The sequence below is a fragment of the Trachypithecus francoisi genome, unplaced genomic scaffold (genome assembly GCF_009764315.1).
Source record: "Trachypithecus francoisi isolate TF-2019V2 unplaced genomic scaffold, Tfra_2.0 Contig00526, whole genome shotgun sequence".
Lineage (NCBI taxonomy): Eukaryota > Metazoa > Chordata > Mammalia > Primates > Cercopithecidae > Trachypithecus > Trachypithecus francoisi.
In genome coordinates this window covers 58,296-79,961 of record NW_022680701.1, presented here as the reverse complement: position 1 = coordinate 79,961, position 21,666 = coordinate 58,296, and the positions used below count along the sequence as shown (strand labels likewise).

The 21,666-nt window shown below is 47.5% G+C and overlaps 1 protein-coding gene and 1 pseudogene across 2 annotated transcripts; both read right to left on the bottom strand.

Annotated features, from left to right (window-relative positions):
• Positions 1-221: 221 nt before the first annotated feature.
• LOC117085156 (leucine-rich repeat-containing protein 37A3-like) lies at positions 222-1,165 on the bottom strand. Its single transcript, XM_033213774.1, has one exon. It carries the CDS (start codon positions 1,100-1,102, stop codon positions 518-520), a length of 585 nt encoding a protein of 194 aa, XP_033069665.1. The 5' UTR covers positions 1,103-1,165; the 3' UTR covers positions 222-517.
• Positions 1,166-8,235: 7,070 nt separating this feature from the next.
• LOC117085150 lies at positions 8,236-10,679 on the bottom strand (annotated as a pseudogene). Its single transcript, XR_004437819.1, has one exon. The product of XR_004437819.1 is annotated as an endophilin-A2-like (transcript).
• Positions 10,680-21,666: the final 10,987 nt, after the last annotated feature.

Genomic DNA, 21,666 nt, shown 5'->3' with positions numbered 1-21,666 from the left:
CCAGTATTCCAGTTGAGTAGCTTACAGGTTCTTTTTTATTTTTTTTGAGACAGGGTTTCACTCTGTCACCCAGGCTGGAATACAGTGGTGCGATCACAGTTCACTACAGACTCTACCTCCCTGGGCTGAGGTGATCCTCCCACCTCAGCCTCCCGAGTAGCTGGGACTACAGGCACGTGTCACCACACCCAGCTAATTTTTGTATTTTTTTGTGAAGACAGGGTTTCACTATGTTGGCCAAGCTGGTCTGAAACTCCTGACCTCAAGAGAACCACCCACCTCGGCCTCCGAAACTGCTGGGATTACAGGCGTGAGCCACCCCTCCCGGCCTACAGTTTATCTTGTACACTAATCTATTTCACTCTCTAAGTGAACAAAGTGGGAGATCACTGTTATGGCCAAAGTTACAAAGTGGGAGATCACAGTTATGGCCAAGACAAGCTATGGCCTGGGAGTCCCAGGTTCTCTTGTGTGGGCACTTTCCTGGCATATGCTAAATGATGGGAAAGTCTGGGTCTCATGTTTCTGTGTGGTCTTCTGCTCTTTCTGTTTGCTTTTTCTGGGTCTTTCTACTCTTTCTGGGTCTCATGTTTCTGTGTGGTCTTCTGCTCTTCTGCTCTTTCTGTTCCCTCTGGGCTTCCGTGCTTTCATTGATATAGTTCTCAGTTTTCCATTGGTCCGTATCCCATTCTGCCTTGGACGCCTTTACGTCCTGCTGCTCACTGAGGAGCTTCATCAGGAGGCCTGTCCTGGAGATGAACTTGGCACAGGTCACTTGCACATGGGTCTCAGAGCAGTCCGTCTTCAAGGTCCAGATAACATGAGAAACGAACCTTCTCACATCGTTGTTGGGAATGAGGGACCGTAGCTGCTGGGTTAGCTGAATTTCATACTGATCACCTGGGGATGAGAGCAGTGGGTAATTGAAGCTTTTGGGCTCGGGGGACAGGTCAGTGCCCACATTGTTGTATTCCCATTTTGTCTCAGTTTCTTTAACAGTTGGCTTTAAGTTGAATGCAGTCCCAGCGGAATCTGCCTCAGGAGGAGGATTGTAGTTTGTGTTTTCAGAGATGGTGCCTTCTGGCATAGTAGTGTTTTCCATAAAAAAGTTTTCTTCAGAGGCATTTTTTTTTTTTTTTTGAGACAGAGTCTCGCTCTGTCGCCCAGGCTGGAGTGCAGTGACCGGATCTCATGTCACTGCAAGCTCTGCCTCCCGGGTTTATGCCATTCTCCTGCCTCAGCCTCCTGAGTAGCTGGGACTACAGGCGCCCGCCACCTCGCCCGGCTAGTTTTTTGTATTTTTTAGTAGAGACAGGGTTTCACCATGTTAGCCAGGATGGTCTCGATCTCCTGACCTGGTGATCTGCCCGTCTCGGCCTCCCAAAGTGCTGGGATTACAGACTTGAGCCACCGCGCCCGGCCACGAGGCATTTCTTACAGCTGTGTTTTTTACATTAGTGGTTTCTATAAACTGTTCTGAAGGAGCAAATACTTCCAGAAAAGGATTTTCTGGAGGACTCAGGTCTCCTGAGGATGAAAAAGCCTGTTGTGAAGAGGAATTTATGAGGCTCTTCGCTGCAGAGAACGGCGGCCTCTTTGTGAGCATCAGTCTATTGAGATAACTTTTCTTTCTCAACTTTTTAATCTTTTTGACCTTGGGTGTTCTGTGGGCCACACAGCAGTGAGTTTTATGAAAGCGGTATTTTTTTCTGAAATGTATAATTGGTTTAGCAGCCTTCATATTTTTAACTCTAGCCTTTGCATTTTCTAAAATTAAAATGGCTTAGGCTAAGTCTATCTATCTCTGACCTGAGGTAGGGCTTTTGTAGGGGTGGAGGCAGAAGGCACGCCCATGGAGAAGGGTTTCAGCACAGAGGAGACTGTTGGCTTATGCTCTTGGGTGAATGAAGGCTTGACGGCGTTTCCCGCTACGGTCTTGGGCCCCTGCTCTATGTGAGACTGTTCCAGCTCCCCTGGGGCTGGACTCCCAAGCCTTTTTTTCTATGGCAGCATTCTGCACAAATGCCTACGCACCCTCTTCCCTCCTGGTGCTCTGCTTTCCCACCTCTTTGAAGTGCCTTTTCTGGATGCTCCTTGGGCCCATGAGGACTCTGTTCATTCTCTGCAGGTTTTTGCCTACACTTTGAATCTTTGCCAGGCTGCTTTCCTGTGGTTGGACAGTTTCTAAGTTCATTTCAAATAGTTGGCATTTAAATTTGTTACCTAGAAGGCTGGACTGCATAAGCATGGCAGTTTTTTCTTCCCTTTTAACTTCATCGATTTTTTTCTTGTATTTCTGCATCTAATATATTTTATAGGAAATATACCTTTCTCAGTTTATTTTCATAAGTTGAGTTGTTGGATGCAGGTTAAAGTGAGGGGCTGTTTGTATTGTTTTTCAGAATACTCAGGAGCCTATCTCCATCTTGCACATTTGAAAAACACAGTTTAATGAGTGGTAACAACATGGATTCCACATCTAGATTTCCTGCTGAGAAATAAGGCAAGATGTAACTTAGCACACTGATAACATCACTCTTGTCATTGGTGTCTAGCTGCTCACTCCCAAAGCCTGACAAGCTGATGCCATTGCTGTCTAAGGCTGCCTCCGGCTCAGTAGTCAGCTCAGTGCTCATGTGCTTCTTCTGGGCTTGTAACACCTTCATGAACGGACCTTCTGGATTCCCTACAGATGCTTCTTCAGCTGTCAAAAAAGAAGAGATTGCTTTGATCTTGAAAGATGATGGGACGGCATGCATCAGTCCATAGCTGTATGCCCCAGTCACACAGAGTAGGAGTCAGCAAACATTCGAGTGCCATTCAGAGAGGCGAAACATACACCCAATCCTAAACCTATGAAATGGCAACAACAAAAGGAGGAAAAGACATTTTTTGAAAACATGGCCACCTAACTTGGAACATTCCATAGTATGACATATAGTAACTCTGCTTAGGATTATTCTGTTGATCCCCAGGGGCCAATTGCCCAGGGCTCAGTGAAAGCCCAAGGTGGAAGACAAGTGCTTCCCTGATGAGCTGATGAGCTGGCCTCTCTGCAGACTGCTCCATACCCTGTGCTGTCCTGCCTCAGATGCAGAGAGAGCACAAGGCTCCCTCTCTCATCCTCAGTGTGCCTGTGGTCTTGCTACCATCACAGCTGAATGCAATGAAAGGCGGTCTGCTGAGAGGAGCAGGGTGGAGATGCTAAAGTGGAGGCCCCCTCCCATTGCTAATAGATCCTCATCTGGCACGCGCTCCACTCACCCACCCCATTCTCTGCTCCCACATATCGTTGCCGCATCACAGAAGAGGCGACATGGAAAAAGCACTGTGTCCACCCTAGTTCTTTTCTTAAATTTGGGAAGGGATCCAGGGTGTAGGTTAAGAGATTTTTAATTTGCCAGATGGTATGCCTATGTTGTTAAATATACAATGAATCTATGGTATGATAGCAGTTTCTGGATAAACATTACTTGAGGTCCTAAAATGCAGAAGGGAAAAAGCAACTTCTGTCAGATGCCTACTTTGCTTTCATTTCGTCTCTAATATTTTAGATGGGGAATCATCCAAATCTGACTGCATGAAGGTCAAGTGTGCCAGTGTGCAACTGGGTTTCTTTTCCAGAATTAAAAGTATTTTGGGTGGTGGTGAGGGTCAGAGGAAGAAGTAAAGATTGTGAGAAAGGAGAAACATGGGCTTGGAGAGAACCCAGAATTGGAGACAGAAGACCTGGCACTAGGCTACAGCATTTAGCATCTCTGATCTTGTTTTTCCTCATCTGTAAAAGGAGATTAGCAATGGTTTTCTGTCCACCTCTTGGGGAGAAGGGAATAATTTAATTGGTAAAAAAAAAAAGTTTTGAAAAATAAGCAACACTTGTTTTTATATAAGTAGCCAAACATTATTAATTATCCACCCCGTATCACTGGTGGATACTTGTATTCAACTTATCTGGACTGGAAAGCAGTCACATTTTAGTAGTCATGAAGTTGGTACTAATAAACCTAATCTACAGAAAAACTCTTGAAAGCACTTGAGCATTTGTTCTGTGAATAGAAAGGTTCAGAACAAGTTCAGAGTTGGATGGTCTAAGAATGGAAAAGCCCTCCATTCCATTAGAAGAGCCAGGTAGCAATTTCTGGTTATGGAACCAGAAGCCCTCAGGCTTCAAATAAAATAGCATCACTTGTACTCTTATAAAATTGTAAAAACAAAAACAAAACAGGATCTACATCTGTCCTAAAAGGCAGAGAGTACTTGAGACCTCACACATACAAAACTAGCTTACAAACTACATTGCACTATATGAGGAAATTATCACTGGGGGCAAAGCACCAAGCAGAGAGCACAGTACACTGGATGTGGATGTTAATGTCATTCCCTAGCCTTCCCATTCCTTTCTCTTGGTCCTTTATGCATATGGAACAGTTCCATTATTAAATTTTGTGATAATAACTGAGAACCTGACTCCCAGCAAAGGAGTAGTTCAGAAGTTGAGGGAGTTTAACTCTGAATGAGTAAATAAAGCAATTATATCATTAGCTTAAAATTTTATCATCAATTAAAAATAAAAATATAAAAACAAATACTTAATGTAACAATTTATCACCAGGCAATTTGGACTCACGACAATGTATGGTGTTTGTCAGACCTGCACTGTTGCAATGCAGCTTGACTGTCTTGCAGACAGCCTCAGTGCTATTTTTAAATTGGCAGAGGCAGCAGGCCACGTGGCTAAGATCCTATAGATGGAAAACACAAAACAATAAATTAGTGGTAAAGCAAAGGTAGGCAAAGGAGGCAGGCCAACACTACCGCAGGGCTGGACAAAAAGGTGTTACTGAGGCCTGTGGATGGGACAGTTGGGTAGGAACCAGAAGACCAATGGGAAGGAGGACAAAGGTGCCCAACTGAAAGGTAAGCATGGCAGTGAGTAGGGTATGCCTAGAATAAAGGTGGTTGGGATTAGAATTGGGTGACACTGATTAGTAGTTTAATTCAGAAGTATCTCTTCCCAACTCAAAAGTCTCACTTTGGGCTGAAAGTACACAGGAAGAAGGTAGACTTCGAAGAAGAGTCTGAATAAGCCCCCAACTTCTGGAGTCCCTTTCTCAATTCCTGTTGCGAGTGGGAAATATTAGAAATTACTCTGGGCATTAAAAATAGCTCAGATTAACCTGGATTGTGGGGTTAAAAAAATAACAGAGATTGCATTGGCCAAATCTGGACAATTTGAGCATTCGAAAGAATAACAACAAAAAGCTACAACATAATTTATAAAAAAGAATCCATGAAGAATGATATTAAAAAAAAGAGGGAGTTGTTCTTTAATGAAATAATGCCAGCTAATGTAGAAGGAATGACGATTTTTAAAAGTGTCACTTTGCAACCACCAAGGTAATAAAAATTGATTCAGACAAGGATTATCATTGCTGGACACAGCTGGGTGAAAAGACATCTGAGCCGGGCGCGGGGGCTCACGCCTGTAATCCCAGCACTTTGGGAGGCCGAGGCGGGTGGATCACCTGAGGTCAGGAGATGGAGGCCATCCTGGCTAACATGTTGAAACCCTGTCTCTACTAAAAATACAAAAAAATTAGCTGGGCGTGGTGGCGGCGCCTGTAGTCCCAGCTACTTGGGAGGCTGAGGCAGGAGAATGGAGTGAAGCTGGGAGGTGGCACTTGCAGTGAGCCGAGATCGCACCACTGCACTCCAGCCTAGGCGACAGAGCGAGACTCGATCTCAAATAATAATAATAATAACAAAAATAAAAGACATTTGAGAACAGGATCTTCACTGATCTCAAAGTACTACCCCACAGATTTTTTATTAATTACCAAAGGGAAAAATTATTTTTTATTCTTTTATGAGACAAGGTCTCATTCTGCCACCCAGGCTGAAGTACAGTGGCAAAATCATAGCTCACTGCAATCTCGACCCCCTGGGCTCAAGTGACCCTCCAAATTCAGCCCCCCAAGTAGATGGGACTATAGACTTGCACCACCACGCCAAGCTAATTTTATTTTTTAATTGTATTTTTAGTAGAGGCAGAGTTTCACCTTGTTGCTCAGGGTGGTCTGAAACTCCTGGACTCAAGCAATCTGCCCGTCTTGGCCTTCCAAAGTGCTGGGATTACAGGTGTGAGCCACCACACCCAGCAAAATAACTACAATGGAGAGATCTGGAAGATCACCTTAAACAAATGATCAAACTTAGCATTATGAGCCACCTGCGGTCACGAGGCAGGAAGGATCCATCACCAATGCAGTATTCTTCCCAAAAATGCTTCACTTGAATCTCATCATGTGGAAACAGACAAATCCAGGTTGTGGAACAATTTACAAGAAAACTGTCTTTGACTCTTAAAAAATGACTTGTCATTAAAGATCAAAAAAAGTAGAGTAATGTTTTAGATTAAAGGAAATGAAGACATGACATGCAGTACCCAGTCTTTCATTGGATTCTGTACTGTTCTTTCATCTTTCTGGTATGTTTGAATTTTTTTTTCAAAATATAAATTTGGGCAAAAGAGATAACCAAGATAGGCCGGGCGCGGTGGCTCAAGCCTGTAATCCCAGCACTTTGGGAGGCCGAGACGGGCGGATCACGAGGTCAGGAGATCGAGACCATCCTGGCTAACATGGTGAAACCCCGTCTCTACTAAAAATACAAAAAAGAACTAGCCGGGCGAGGTGGCGGGCGCCTGTAGTCCCAGCTGCTCGGGAGGCTGAGGCAGGAGAATGGCGTAAACCCGGGAGGCGGAGCTTGCAGTGAGCCGAGATTGCGCCACTGCACTCCAGTCTGGGCGACAGAGCGAGACTCCACCTCAAAAAAAAAAAAAAAAAAAAAAGATAACCAAGATAATTGATTAATGTATTGTTATGGCTTATTGGGGGCAGTTTCAGAGAAATAAAAACAATCTCTGTAACTGGAATAAATTCTCAAGGTTAATCTTAAGCAGTATAGATAGCATGGTCATTAAGAATACAGATTCCATAGCCAGACTATGCTTAAATCCCAGCTCTGTGAATAATATGAATTTGGGCAAATTGATTAATCTCTGTTCCTTGGCCTTGTCATTATAATAGTACCTACCTCTAATGAGTTTTGAGGATTAAATGAATCAGTACCTGAAAAATGCCTGGCACACAGTGAGTGCGCAATAAATGTTAACTACTATAATTATTACATTACAGAGGTTGTGGGGGGGCCTTTTCTGAGTCCTCCATAAGGATAACTTTATTAGGGCCACATTAAGATTGTGAAAACAGGAGAGTATTCAATGGATACATGAAGTCTATGAGTTGGGGATACAATGTACAGAGTTTTAGATTAAAACTGCATCCAATAAGTTGGTCTGACACATCTTTCAAACCTATAGAGGAATAATCACAAGTGACTAGTATTCCTTTGGGTCCAATAGAAGCCTCTGATCTTCATATAGATTGAATGTACCCAGAACCATAACCTAGCATTTTACTTATATAGCAACCTTAACTCTTGACACAAAGGTGTTTCTTTTGTTTTGAGGCCGAGTCTCACTCTTACACAGGCTGAATGCAGTGGTGCAATCTTGGCTCACTGCAGCCTCTGCCTCCAGGGCTCAAGTGATCCTCCCACCTCAGCCTCCTGAGTAGCTAGAACTACAGGTGTGTGCCACCACGCCTGGCTCATTTTTGTATTTTTTGTAGAGATGGAGTATCACCATGTACTCCAGGCTGGGCTCGAACTCCTGAGCTCAAGCACCCCTCTCTCCTTGGCCTTCCAAAGTGCTAGGATTACAGGCATGAGCCCAAAGTTTTTGTTATTCTTTTCCTGCCCCCCAACTTTTGATTTTAAACATTTTCTTTTTTTCCTTTAAGCCTTAGGATGGCTAGGAAGCATTTTCAAATGATATAATGAACACCTGTATAACTTTCATCTGGAATCAACAGTTGCTAATACTTTGCCACATTTGCTTTCCATGTGTGTATGTCTATACATTTTCCGGACAAACCATTTGAGAGTCAGTTGCAGACATAATGACCCTTCACCATTAAAGACTTCAGTGTGCACTCCCTAAGAACCAAGACATTCTCCTACCTAATCAGAATACTATTATCACCCAATGAAACTTAATATTATCATTGTCTACTGTGCAGTCCATATACACATTTTCACAATTGTCCCAATCATAACATGGCTTAAAAAATTCAGAATCCAGTCAAACATCAGACATTGTATTTAGCGTTCATGTTTTTTTTTTTTTTTTTTTTTTTTGTAGAAAGACCTTTAATACTTCTGTTTACAAAATTCAGGCATACATTTCAGTTTGCCCTGAACTGTGCCCAAGGCTGTGTGCTCATCTCTGCCAGGGTGTCTGTGCCTCTCATGTGCTGCTGATGAGGATGCAGAGCAGAGCCTGGGGTCCGGAGGCCTCGCAGGGCCTCAGGGGAAGGGGAATGTGAATGTGGCCCAGCCCAGAGGACCCTCCATTTCATCAATTTTGGATTGGGCGACAGAGGAAGCAGATGTCGGGGCTGCGGACCTGCTGGTCTGGGCAGGGGTCTGGGGACCCTGGGGCTGCCTGCCATGGTCTAGAGGAGGAGCCTGGGGCCACTTCCTACAGGTGGCAGTGGCTCAGCAAGGGGAGGCCTGGCCACCAGGGGCTTGAACATTTGCTCACTGGAGCCTTTGTGCTTGGCCCTCAGCAGCATGGCTGGGGCTGTGGTCCCGTGTGAGGTGTGCTGGGGGGTGTGTAGGTGGCCGGTAGTGACTGCTTGTGCCAGAGTGACACAGGCTTCCATGGGCCTGGCTGGGGACAGTTAAAAAGCTGAAAAGGTACTTGGCTTTGTGAGGGCAAGGCTTGGGAGGCGGGGCTCTGCAGGAGGCCATGATCTCTGTCCTAGTTGCAGGGGGTGGTGGGGGAAGGTGGGACAGATTCCATCTGGCCTCTGTCCCTGGGCTGCAAGCTGACAGCAGGCCGGGGAAGCAGTGAGGCCCTCTGCCCTGGCCTTGGGGAGGAGTGCATGTGTGAGGCTGGGGTACAGTGGCCCTAGAGTGGGGCTAGGGCTCATCGTCAGCACCAGGCTGGGGGAAGATTTAAAACCAGAGTCCTGTCTCTGAGCCACCCCACAGGGACGCTCGATCCAAGCCTGTTAAGGCTGTGGAACTCGAGGGTAGGCAGTGGGCTGGGCCCCCATGGGGTCAGAACGGAGGTGAGGGCTGTCCTGGAGGAACATTAGTGTTTCTGAGAGCACCCTAGTATTGCTCTACCTCGGCCAGCTGGGCAGCCCAAGTGTGGGACCCTGCTCAGGGAGTACCTCAAGGGCCTGGGCCTGGGTGGCACCGGCAGGCTTGGACACCGCCCTGGCAGCAGGGGCCCCATGGAAAGCAGGAGACCCGGCAGGGGGTGCCGCCCAGTGTGGATGGAAGGGCGGGGCGGGGGCACCGGTAAGTCACTGGGCAGAGGTACGAGCACGTCCACGTAGCTGAGCAGGAAGAAGTCTGACTGGCCATCCAGCACGCCCTCCTACCAGTTCTCGTTGATCTGGTCGATCAGCATGAAGACATCACCCTCATGGAAGCCCAGCTCCCCATCGTTCTCGGGCTCGAAGTCCTACAGTGCCTTGCAGCTTGGCTGGTCTAGGGTCGGCATGCTCCTGCTAGGAGTCCGGATGGGCTTGTCGGAAGATTGGAAAGAGGATGAAGCTGCAATCCTGAGGACTGTGGTGCAAGGGAAACCCCTTTGGGACTGCTCAGGCTCTCCGAGGTCAAAGGGCTCCCGAGGCTTGGGCTTATACTTCTGCTTGGAGTCTAAGGAAGCTTCCTGCATCCTGTGCTTGAGCTTCTTGGCCAGCTCATCCAGGATCTGCATCGCCTGCTGGTGGTAGTCCAGCTGCGCCTCCACCAGAAGCCAGGAGTTGACTCATCTGCTCAATGTCGGTATCCAGGAGGTTGTGCATGCTGGTTTCCTCCTTGGACTCCTCAAACTTCTCCAGCGCCTGGCGCGGCTCTTCATCAGAGATCTTGCCCTGCCGCTTTTTTTAGTCAAAGTCCAGGCGGCGACCCTCCAGCTTCTGCAGGTGGTGCTGAATCTCCTTCAGGTCTTTCTTGCATAGGTTCTGGACGGGGTCAGTGAAGTTCTACTTGACCTCTATTTCCAGGGAGTCCTTCACCTCCACCAGATGCTTCCTTGGACTCGCTGGCATCCAGCAGTGCATTGCTGAAGTTGCACTCGTCACCCAGCTCCTTCCCGTGGTGGATCAGGCCCCCTCACCCAGGAGCCCCTCCGACTGCAGGTAGCCAGGGTTCTTCACCTGGCCCCGTATCTTGCACGCCGTGTTGAGCATGGTCAGCTTAGCCTGCGAGGCTGGGTTGGGCTGAAGGTACTGGATGGTCCTGGCCAGCACTTCTGTCACCGCCTTGCTGATGACATCCACCTTCCTCTCCATCTCTTTGAAGTCATCGTCCAGCTTGGTCCCCTCAGCCCCTCCGACCTTCTCACTGACCAGATGGCTCACACTGTAGAACTGCTTCTTCAGCCCCGCAACCGACATGCTGCCTCCTGCCGCCTAACCTCCTGCCCTGACCGTGCCAGCAACAGTCTCCCGGGCGCCGCCAAACCTCTGTGCGCCTCAGTGGCCCCCATTGGCACCGCCTCCACCATGCGCTTGCCAGCTCTGCGCCTGCCCCAGTGCTGCCTCGAGTTCTTGATTCTTTAGTCTCCTTCAATATTGAAAAGTATCTATTGCTGGGCCCAGTGGCTCATGCCTATAATCCCAGCACTTTGTAGGCCGAGGCAGGCGGATCATGAGGTCAGGAGTTCGAGGCCAGCCTGGCCAATATGGTGAAACCCCATCTCTAGTAGAAATACAGAAAAAAAATTAGCCAGGTGTGATGGCGTGCCTGTAGTCCCAGCTACTTGGGAGGCTGAGGCAGAAGAATCGCTTGAACCCAGAAGGCGGAGGTTGCAGTGAGCCGAGATCGCACCACTGCACTCCAGCCTGAGCGACAGAGCAAGACTCTATCTCAAAAAAAAAAAAAAAAAGAAAAGTACCTATTAAACCAAAGGCAACATACAAATTAGAATAAATCAAATTTGTAAATCAAAATGATTGAAATAAATCCACTTTATTTTGATTTTTGAAAACTTAATTATATTAAAATTCATAATTCTAGCATTCAGTGACCACCTCGTTGCCAATGTAAAGAATAAGCGGCCAGGCGTGTTGGCTCTCGCCTGTAATCCCAGCACTTTGGGAGGCTGAGGCGGGCAGATCACGAGGTCAGGAGATCGAGAGCATCCTGGCTAACACGGTGAAACCCCAACTCTACTAAAAATGCAGAAAAAAAAAATTAGCTGGGTGTGGTGGCAAGCGCCTGTAGTCCCAGCTACTGGGGAGGCTGAGGCAGAAGAATGGCGTGAACCTGGGAAGCAGGGGTTGCAGTGAGCCGAGATTGTGCCACTGCACTCCAGCCTGGGTGACAAGAGTGAGACTCCATTTCAAAAAAAAAAAAAAAGAATAAACATCACGGTTTGTCTGAGGGCTAGACATAGATACGAATTTAAGAGTAATGTGTAATTTGATTTGCTTAATCCTTTCCTTATTTGCCCAGAGAAGACTCACTGGTGGCACCTGCAGCTGCAGCATCTTCCCCAAGATAACTTTGCCACGAAATATCTCACTTTATTATTATTTTTGCATTACTCTAGTATATCCACTTTGGAAACAAAAGATGTCATTCTATTTATAGCATTGTGTTTTTAGTAGCAGGGTTTCCCCATTTACAAAGTACAAAAATTGTCCATGGCTGAAAATATAAAATCCTAGAAAATGTAGCATTCCTATGCATGATACTAACATCATTCTCAAACAGTTGTTGGCCAAAGATTCATTGATGAATCTGATTTTTCCAGAATAGACTATTCTGATGATTCAGATGATTCTGAAGTTAGTTCTGTTTAGAAATAATTCCAAGAACAGTTTTTATATTTTATTTTCAAACTGAAAATCATTCAAATTTGCAGCCAGGCACGGTGGCTCACGCCTGCAATCCCAGCACTTTGGGAGGCAGAGGCAGGTGGATCACCTGAGGTGAGGAGTTCCAGGCCAGCCTGGCCAACATGGTGAAACCCCGTCTCTACTAAAAAATACAAAAATTAGCCAGGCACCTGTAATCCCAGTTACTCGGGAGGCTGAGGCAGGAGAATTTCTTGAACCTGGGAGGCAGAGGTTGTGGTGAGCTGAGATCACACCACTGCACTCCAGCCTGGGGGACAGAGCAAGACTCTGTTGAAAGAAAGACAAGAAAGAAAGAGAGAGATGGAGGGAGGGAGGGAGGAAGGAAGGAAGTCAGTCAGTCAGATTTGTTTCAGCCTCAAAGAGCATGTTTTTGGAAAAGGAAGGAAGGAAGGAAAGAAGGAAGGAAGGAAAGAAGGAAGGAAGGAAGGAAGGAGGAGGGAGGGAGGGAGGGAAGGAAGGAAGGCAGGCCGTGAGATTAGCTTCAGCCTCAAAGAGCGTATTTCTGTAAAATTAAATGAGCACTGGCAGTGAGCTGCCCTTTTATTCCTAAACGGGATAAGGGTTAATATTGCAAACTTTTCCTCAGCTTCTATGCAGGTGAGGCAAATACTGTGCTAACTCATGAGAACCTCTGGAACCATGATATGTTAACTTGTCTCTCTCTTATCTAAGTCCTTTTCTGCCCACAGCTTCTCTGTACATCAAAATAGTGCCTAGCACAGGCCCCATTCAACCTTTAGATGTAGTTATAATTTTTCCCACAGACAGAGGATAAGATGTAGAGAAGCATCTCTCTGGGGCCTGGACATTGTCAGTTAAGAGAGGATGCATAGGGTTAGGTGGTGCTGCACCAACGCCAGACACCAGATCTGGACTAGCAGAGGCATCCTGTGGGCCTTAATTTTTTTTATTTTTGCTTTTTGTTTGTTTGTTTGTTTTTGAGACAGAGTCTTGCTGTGTCACCCAGGCTGAAGTGCAGTGGTGTGATCTCCGCTCACTACCACCTCTGCCTCCCAGGTTCAAATGATTCTTATGCCTCAGCCTCCTGAGTAGCTGGGATTACAGGCAGGCACCACCGCACCCAGCTATTTATGTATTTTTACTAGAGACGGGTTTTGTCATGTTGGCCAGGCTGGTCTCGAACTCCTGGCCTCAGGTGATCTGCCCACCTTGGTCTCCCAAAGTGCAGACTTTGGGATTACAGACATGAGTCGCCACACTCGGCCTTGTAGTCCTTAATTAATTTTTTTGTATGTAGAGTTCTCTAAATTGCAGGGCCCAGTTAGGGGCTCCTCTTGTCAGCTCTAAGGACAGGACTGGGAAAATATGCTTCTGGAAATAAATTGCTGTAGAAAACAGAGGATTTTTTTTCCCCCCAAGATGGAGTCTTGCTCTGTTGCCCAGAGCTGGAGTGCAATGGCGCAATCTCGGCTCACTGCAACCTCCTCCTCCCGGGTTCAAGCAATTCTCCTGTCTCAGTCTCCCGCATAGCTGGGATTACAGGTGCCTGCCACCACACCTGGCTAATTTTTGTATTTTTAGTACAGATGGGGTTTTACCACATTGGCCAGGCTGGTCTCAAACTCCTGACCTTGTGATCTGCCTGCCTCGGCGTCTCAAAGTGCTGGGATTACAGGTGTGAGCCACAGCGCCCAGCCTACAGGGGAAATTTTAAGGAAATGTCTGCTTTGAATACTCAATAAAATATAAGAAAAAACCAAAAATGATACAGTCTGCTGAAATTCTCACAGCAATGATAAAAGAATTTTCAAGGGGCCGGGCTCGGTGGCTCAAGCCTGTAATCCCAGCACTTTGGGAGGCTGAGGCTGGTGGATCACGAGATCGGGAGATCAAGACTATCCTGGCTAACACGATAAAACCCCGTCTCTACTAAAAAATACAAAAAACTAGCTGGGCGAGGTGGCGGGCGCCTGTAGTCCCAGCTACTTGGGAGGCTGAGGCAGGAGAATGGTGTGAACCCGGGAGGCGGAGCTTGCGGTGAGCTGAGATCCAGCCACTGCACTCTAGCCTAGGTGACTGAGTGAGACTCCGTCTCAAAAAAAAAAAAAAAAAAAAAAAAGAATTTTCAAGGAACTAAAATCCAGTGACAGAAATGAAATCGATCAAGGCTGTAGTCGCACACCTGAGACATTCCTCGAGAAGGCAGAGGAGAAAGGTGTGAAAACAGTGAACGAGAGAAGGATGACCAGGGACAACAAAGATTGGAGCTCTGAAGTTGAATGACAGATATTGTGGACCAACACCCCAGAGATGACAAAAGGTGGGTCTGCAGACCTGACAGGTGTACTCTGTTCCAAAACACACACACACACACACACACACACACACACACCATCACCACTTAGATGTATTTCAAATCGTATGATTAATAAGACTGAATTGTTGGCTTCATTATCACTCTTGTCTTTACTCCATAAAATGTACACCTTCTCAAATATTTGAGGAATAAGTATACAAATTGATATAAACTGGGTTACAAATAATACCTCAAGCTTTCCAGGGAGAAATTATAAAGGGTCCATATTCTGACTACAATTAAAATCCCACAGAGGCCAGCCTGGCCAACGTGGTGAAACCCCGTCTTAACTGCTTTTGTTCCAATAAAACAAAATAGAGAGCAGGATTCTTAGGCTTTGATGCTATTTGCTTAATCCAGCTGGTCTGTGGAGAAGCCTGGGACAGAAAGAAGCAGCTGGACTCCAGAATCCCCTATTTTAATAGCTATTCTATGCTATGTTCCCGTCTTATTGCTGGCAACTCACCTCTCAGCCCATGCATTGTGACATTACAGCAAGAAGTACTAATATAAACGACACAAAAGAAAAAAAAAAAAAACTATGGGGTTTTGTTTGTTTTATTGACTAGGCGGGCATTGTAAATGTGCAGGGTGGGAAGTGATCAGGAGACAGGTGAGACAGGTATCCCGTGAGCATCATCAGGCCCTGTGCAATGTTCCTTACGTACCGTGAGCTATGGTTGCACCACTGCACTCCCCACCCAGGGTGATAGAACGAGATCCTATCTCAAGAAAGCATTGCTCAACACTTTCTTCCATAAAATTATATTCTGCCCTGAGGGAGGCCCCCGGCGGGACTGTGAAGTGCCACCCGCTGCTGCTGGTCCCTGAGGGCGGTGGGCAAGGAAGGAGCATGTCTCTGCTGTGGGAAGTGCTGGGAAAAGCCCCTGGATTGGGTCACCGTGAAATGCAAAGTAAGTGAAATACAAACATACCTTCGAAAGACAAATATGGACCTTGGTGAATGAATCTGGGTCATGGCTGGACTGGAGACGTCCCAGGGTGAGCCAGCCCAAACACACCATCCATGTAATAAAAAAAGGAACCTGCCACCGCAATGGTCAGCCCCGTGAGAAACGCATCCTTCCATCTAGCTGAAATCTGCCTGTGTCCATCTTGTCTGCTCAGCACCAGTCCCAATGCTTTGGGCCACAGAGCACTGTGCCCTCCTGCATGGAATGACCAGCCACTGGGCTTCAGAGCCAAACAAACCTGGGCCCAAAGGCCAGCCCTGCCCCCCTGTTGTGTGATGTCCGGCATAATGGTGCTAGAAGTTGATGTGCCCATCTGCCCCACCTCTGCCTGGCTGTACTTGTAGCTAGTACATGTATAATATATAGGTACCTGGCTGTATCATTGTATGTTCCCAGGTGGTCATGCCTGAGTTTGTTTGTGTTTTTTTTTTGGCGGGGGAGTCTCACTCTATTGCCCAGGCTGGAGTGCAGTGGCACGATCACGGCTCACTTAAGTGGTCTACCTGCCTCAGCCTCCTGAGTAGCTGGGACTACAGACCTGCACCACCAAACCTGGCTAATTTTTAAAAATTTTTGTAGAGGTTAGGGAGGGAGGGAGGGGCTCTATTGCCCAGGCTGGTCTCGAACTCCTGGCCTCAAGTGATCCACCTGCTTCGGTGCTGAGATTACAAGTGTGAGCCATCACACCCAGCTTCCCTGAGGCTTTATACAGAACTCGCCTTTGAGTTAATTTCTGTTGTATATTCTAGTTAGGGCATTATATTGATTTTTAAAATTACTATCATTCTGAATTAATACATTTTGGTACATTCCTACAATGGAATAGAACTCAGCAATAAAAAGTAATGAGGGGAGGTGGGGATGGTTAATGGGTACAAAAAAAAAACCCCGAATGAATAAGACCTAGTATTTGAAAGCACAATAGGGCCGCTATAATCAATAATAATTTACTTGTATATTTAAAAATAACTAATGGCTGGGCACGGTGGCTCTCGCCTGTAATCCCAGCACTTTGGGATGCGGATACAGGTGGATCACCTGATGTCAGGAGTTCGAGACCAGTCTGAACAACATGATGAAACCCCGTCTGTACCAAAGATACAAAATTAGCTGGGCCTAGTGGCACATGCCTGTAATCTCAGCTATTTGGGAGGCTGAGGCAGGAGAAACGCTAGAACCCAGGAGGCGGTGGTTGCAGTGAGCCAAGATAGCACCATTGCACTCCAGCCTGGGCAACAAGAGTGAACCTCCATCTCAAAAATAAATTAAATAAATAAATGAAAATAAAGATAAGAGTGTAGAATTGGATTATCTGTAACACAAAGGATAAATGCTTGAGGGTCTGGAGACTCCATTTTCCATGATGTGGTTATTATGCATGGCATTCCTGTATCAAAACATCTCAGGTATCCCACAAATACATACGCTTACTATGTACCCACAAAAACTACAATTAAAAATGTAAAAAGTAATGAACTATTGGCACACAAAACAACATGAATAAATCTCAAAATAATTATGGTGAGTGAAAGAAGCCTCACAAAAAAAGTACATACTGTATGATTCCATGTCTAGAAAGCACTAGAAAATATCAACTAACCTATGATGATAGAAAGCAGATCGGGGTCAGGTGTGGTGGCTCACGCCTGTAATCTCAGCATTTTGGGAGGCCGAGGTGGGCGGATCACCTGAGGTCAGGAGTTCGAGACCAGCCTGGCCAAAATGGTGAAACCCAGTCTCTATTAAAAATACAAAAATTAACCGGGCATGGTGTTGCGTTCCTGTAGTCCCAGCTATTTGGGAGGCTGATGCAGGAGAATCGTTTGAACCTGGGGGGCAGAGTTTGCAGTGAGCCAAGATCATGCCACTGCACTCCAGCCTGGGTGACAGAGCGAGACTCTGTCTCAAAAAAAAAAAAAAAAAGGAAAGAAAACAAAAAGAAAGTAGATCAGTAGTTGCTTGGGGGTGATGCAGAAGTAGAAAGGGCAGAAAGCAGGATCACCAGGGGCAACAAGGAAACTTTTTGAGAGGATGGATATCTTCACTATCTTGAATGTGATGATTTGAGCTGTATACCAAGGGTCAGGTTCCAAATTGTAGTCTCTGTACACGCACAGTTTATTATATGTCAATACTTCCGTAAATCTGCCTAAAATGCTTAAAAATTACTGTAATTACACAAAATATATTTTATGAAAAGGAAGTCATGAGTGGAGCATGGTTAAGAACCCCAGCATCAGGTAGATTCAGAAGTGGGGAAAAGCATCTCCCACTTCCCCTTCTTCAGGCCAGCGTGCTGTGCAATTTATTCAGTGGCCACTAGAGGACAGCAGCGACTCATGTACAGTAAGTGGACGTTTCAGGGCTTCAATACTTAGAATTCCCTGGTCTGTGCTTCCTGTCTTGGGAGGTCGGCGTTAATACCCCCATAATACTCAGAGCTGAGACTTGGGCTTTGGTTTCTGGCTCCTGATTCCATCTTGTTGGTCTCCCAACACCGGAAGCACAGGGAGGTTGTCCAGGCTGTAGTGCAGTTGGTGCAATCTCAGCTCACTGCAACATCTGCCTCCCAGGTTTGAGCAGTTCTCCTGTCTCAGTCTCCTGAGTAGCTGGGACTACTGGGACTACATGTGCCCACCACCACACCCAACTAATTTGTGTATTTTTAGTAGAGATGGGGTTTCACCATATTGCTCAGGCTGATCTTGAACTCTTGACCTCAGGTGATCCACCCTCCTCAACCTTCCAAAGAGCTGCTCCCAGATCTTTTTAAAAGAATGTCCTACTCCAATGAGGCAGCAGCCATAGTTCCCTGTCTGTTATCTGCAGGGCTGATATGGAGGATTGCAGATGGCACCAAAGAGTTGTGGTTCTCAAGGTGACTGTGGAAGGCCTCCCACCTTGCCTGAAACCCGCAATTATAAAGCAGGTCAAAGTTGCATCATCAGGCACTGCAAGTTATGGGTTAGCATGTCAGTGAGAAAATGACATAATGAAAGGTCATTTTTATAGGTGAGAGGGAAAGGAGAGAAGGTTCAGCTGAGGGGTAGGGGGACATGATGGTGGAGCGCCCATGGGGTGCTGCAATGGAAGCTTCCCCTGAAAAAGTAATAGTGGGCTGGGCACGGTGGCTCAGGCCTGTAATCCAGCACTTTGGGAGGCCAAGGTGGGCAGATCACTTGGGCTCAGGAGTTCAAGACTAGCCTGACCAACATGGCGAAACCCCATGTCTATTAAAAATACAAAAATTAGCTGGGGTGGTGGTGCACACCTGTAACCCCAGCTACTCAGGAGGCTGAGGCAGGAGAATTGCTGAAACCCAGAGGGCAGAGGCTGCAGTGACCCTAGATCCCACCACTGCACTCCCGCCTGGGTAACAGAGCGGGACTCTGTCTCAATAAACATAAAATCAAAAAGCAAGCAATTGTGAACATACATTGAGCCACCCCAGTGTGTGAAATGATGCTGAACACTCTATGCAGGGAGTCATCTCATCTTCACAGCTCTATTCTATTCTATTCTATTCATCTTATTTTATTTTATACAGAGTCTTGCTCTGTCGCCCAGGCTGGAGTGCAGTGGTGTGATCTCAGCTCACCGCAACCTCCGAGGCCTCCCAGGTTCAAGTCATTCTCCTGCCTCAGCTTCCCGAGTAGCTGGGATTACAGGAGTGTGCCACCACGCTCGGCTAATTTTTGTATTTTTAGTAGAGATGGGGTTTCACCAAGTTGGCCAGGCTGGTTTCAAACTCCTGACCTCAAGCGATCTGCCTGTCTCAGCCTCCCAAAGTGCTGGGATTACAGGCGTGCGCCACCGTGCCCAGCTGACAACGCTCTTACTAAATTAACTGCAGAGAGGTTAAGAAACGCCTAAAGAGCCTGGTGTGGAGGCTCACGCCTGTAATCCCAACACTTTGGGAAGCCAAGGTGGGTGGATCACTTGAGCCCAGGAGTTCAAGACCAGCCTGGGCAACATGTCAAGATATCCCTTCTCTACAAAAAAGTTACAAAAATTAGCCAGGTGTGGTAGCATGTGCCTGTAGTCCCAGCTATTCAGGAGCTTGAGGGAGGAGGATCCCTTGAGCCTGGAGTTCGAGGCTGCCGTGAGCTATGATTGCACCACAACCTGGGTGTGAGAGTGACACCCAGTCTCAAAGGAAAAGAAAAAACAATTGGGGACACATATTGAGCCCTCCCGGTGGGTGAGGCATGATGCCAAACAATGTATGAAGGGAGTCATCTCATCGTCACGGCATTCTTACTAAATAAGCTACAGAGAGGTTAAGAAATGACCAAAGTCACAGAGCTGGTAGGAGGCAGTGCAAGGATTTGCATCCAGCTTTGCCACTAACATGTGGGCCACACTACGGCTCTATAGTACCCACTTAAACGGAAGTGTCCTTCTCCATTATTTAGTTCATGTGTTGAACTCGTTGGTGTTGGTAGCAGATGATCAGCATTGTATTTCAGCTTTCTGGAGAAAGCTTGTCAGGTTTCAAGAGAATGTTAAGCATCTGTGATGGGCCATGAGGGAGGTTCCCCTCTCCACCCCTTCACCACTTTACATGGAGCATTTATAGTGTGTGAGTTTCCATGCTAAGGATGATACTTTCATGATGACAGTATCGGAAGGGCAGGTGGGAAAATCAAGGTCTGGGCAGGGAAAGGGACTCAGCCAAGGCTGCATACACAGCACACTGATGGCCGAGCCGGGGTTAGGACTCCCAGCATACCCTGTAGCCTTCTCTAATAATAGATAGGCTGCTGGGTTCTTCTTTATCAAGTGCTGGTTGCACGTTATCTCTCTCTGTCTTTCTTAAAACAATTGTTCTTTAATATCTTTATATATTCAGTAAGTGTTAAGCATTTCTAACATTTTTATTAAATCAAGATCCAAACAAGATGCATACAATATGATTACTTTATGTCTCTTAAATCTCTTTTAATCCATTGATTTCTCTTTCTCTTTTTCCCTTTATTTTTTATTTTTATGTTTTCAGACGGAGTTTCACTCTTGTTGCCCAGGCTGGAGTGCAATGGGGCAATCTCGGCTCGCCGCCACCTCTGCCTTCTGGGTTCAAGCGATTCTCCTGCCTCAGCCTCCTAAGTAGTTGGGATTACAGGCACACACCACCACGCCTGGCTAATGTTTTGTATTTTTAGCAGAGATGGGGTTTTACCATGTTGGCCAGGCTAGTCTCAAATTCCTGACCTCAGGTGATCCGCCCGCCTCAACCTCCCAAAGTGCTAGAATTACAGGCATGAGCCACTGCACCTGGCCTCTCTTTATTCTTGAATAAGCCACATCATGCATCCTGCAGATATTACCCATGGTCTGGATTTTCATTATTGCAAATCCATGATGTCGCCTAGCAGGGGCTAGTTCCAGAACTAGCGTGGCCAGATTCAGCTTCCCACCCAACCTGACCCCCCGGGGGTGGTGTCAAGAGGGGCCATGGCCTGGGGTGCGGGCCCCTCTTCCTCCCAGAACACTGGCCTGAATCAGCCAGCTCCCGGCACACACAGCCAGGTCCACAGGCACAACTGTTCCTTGGGGTCCCTGAGGGCAGGGGGTCTGCTGGGGCTCTGGCTTGTGATGTCTGGTGTGAGCACAGGGTCAGATCAGGGCGAGGCGGCTTGTCCAGAGAGGCAGATAATTCCCAAACAGAAGATCCGCAAGGCAGAGGGCCCTGGGGCTGGCCTCCTGGCCTCCAGGAGGTTGTTCGGAGCTTACCCTGTGGACGGATTGGAAGGTGGCCCTCCTTCCCCGCAAGGATCAAGAGGGAGTGGGGATTGACGGGAAGGTAACCTGGCCAGGAGAAGCTGCTAGGGGGAGGCTCCCTCCATCCCCAGTCCCACCATCTGAGCCCCGCGGCCTCTTCCTCCCTGGAGACAGCCAGGTGTGGCCCAGGGTCCCGGGAAGTGCAGAGGAGGGGGTGGCGTCTTCGCTCTTCATGCACTGGCCTGGCCCAGAGGGGACAGAAAGCCAGGACGCCGGGGATTGTCTCTCGCAACGGCAGCCCAGCCCCAGTTCGGGAGGAAGTTCTGCCGGGCGCTCTCCGCCGGTGCCTCCCTGGTTATACTGTTATACAGGAAACCTGGCAGCGCGGGAGCCGCGCGGTCGAGGAGGGAGCGCGGGATGCCGAGCCCATGCGCGCCTGCCGGAGCAAGTGGAGGCGAGGCCGGCGAGCGGTCGCCCCGAGGTGCCCGGGCAGGCAGGGTCGGGAGTGGGGCGCCGAGCCGGGGTTGAGGTGGGAAGTAGGGTGGGGGTGGGGAAAGGGGCAGGGTGGAGGAGGAAAGGGTGCGGCAGGTGACTGGTCCGCACCTGGGAGCTCTGCGCGCCTGCTCCCCTGGACTCCACACTGGGGCGG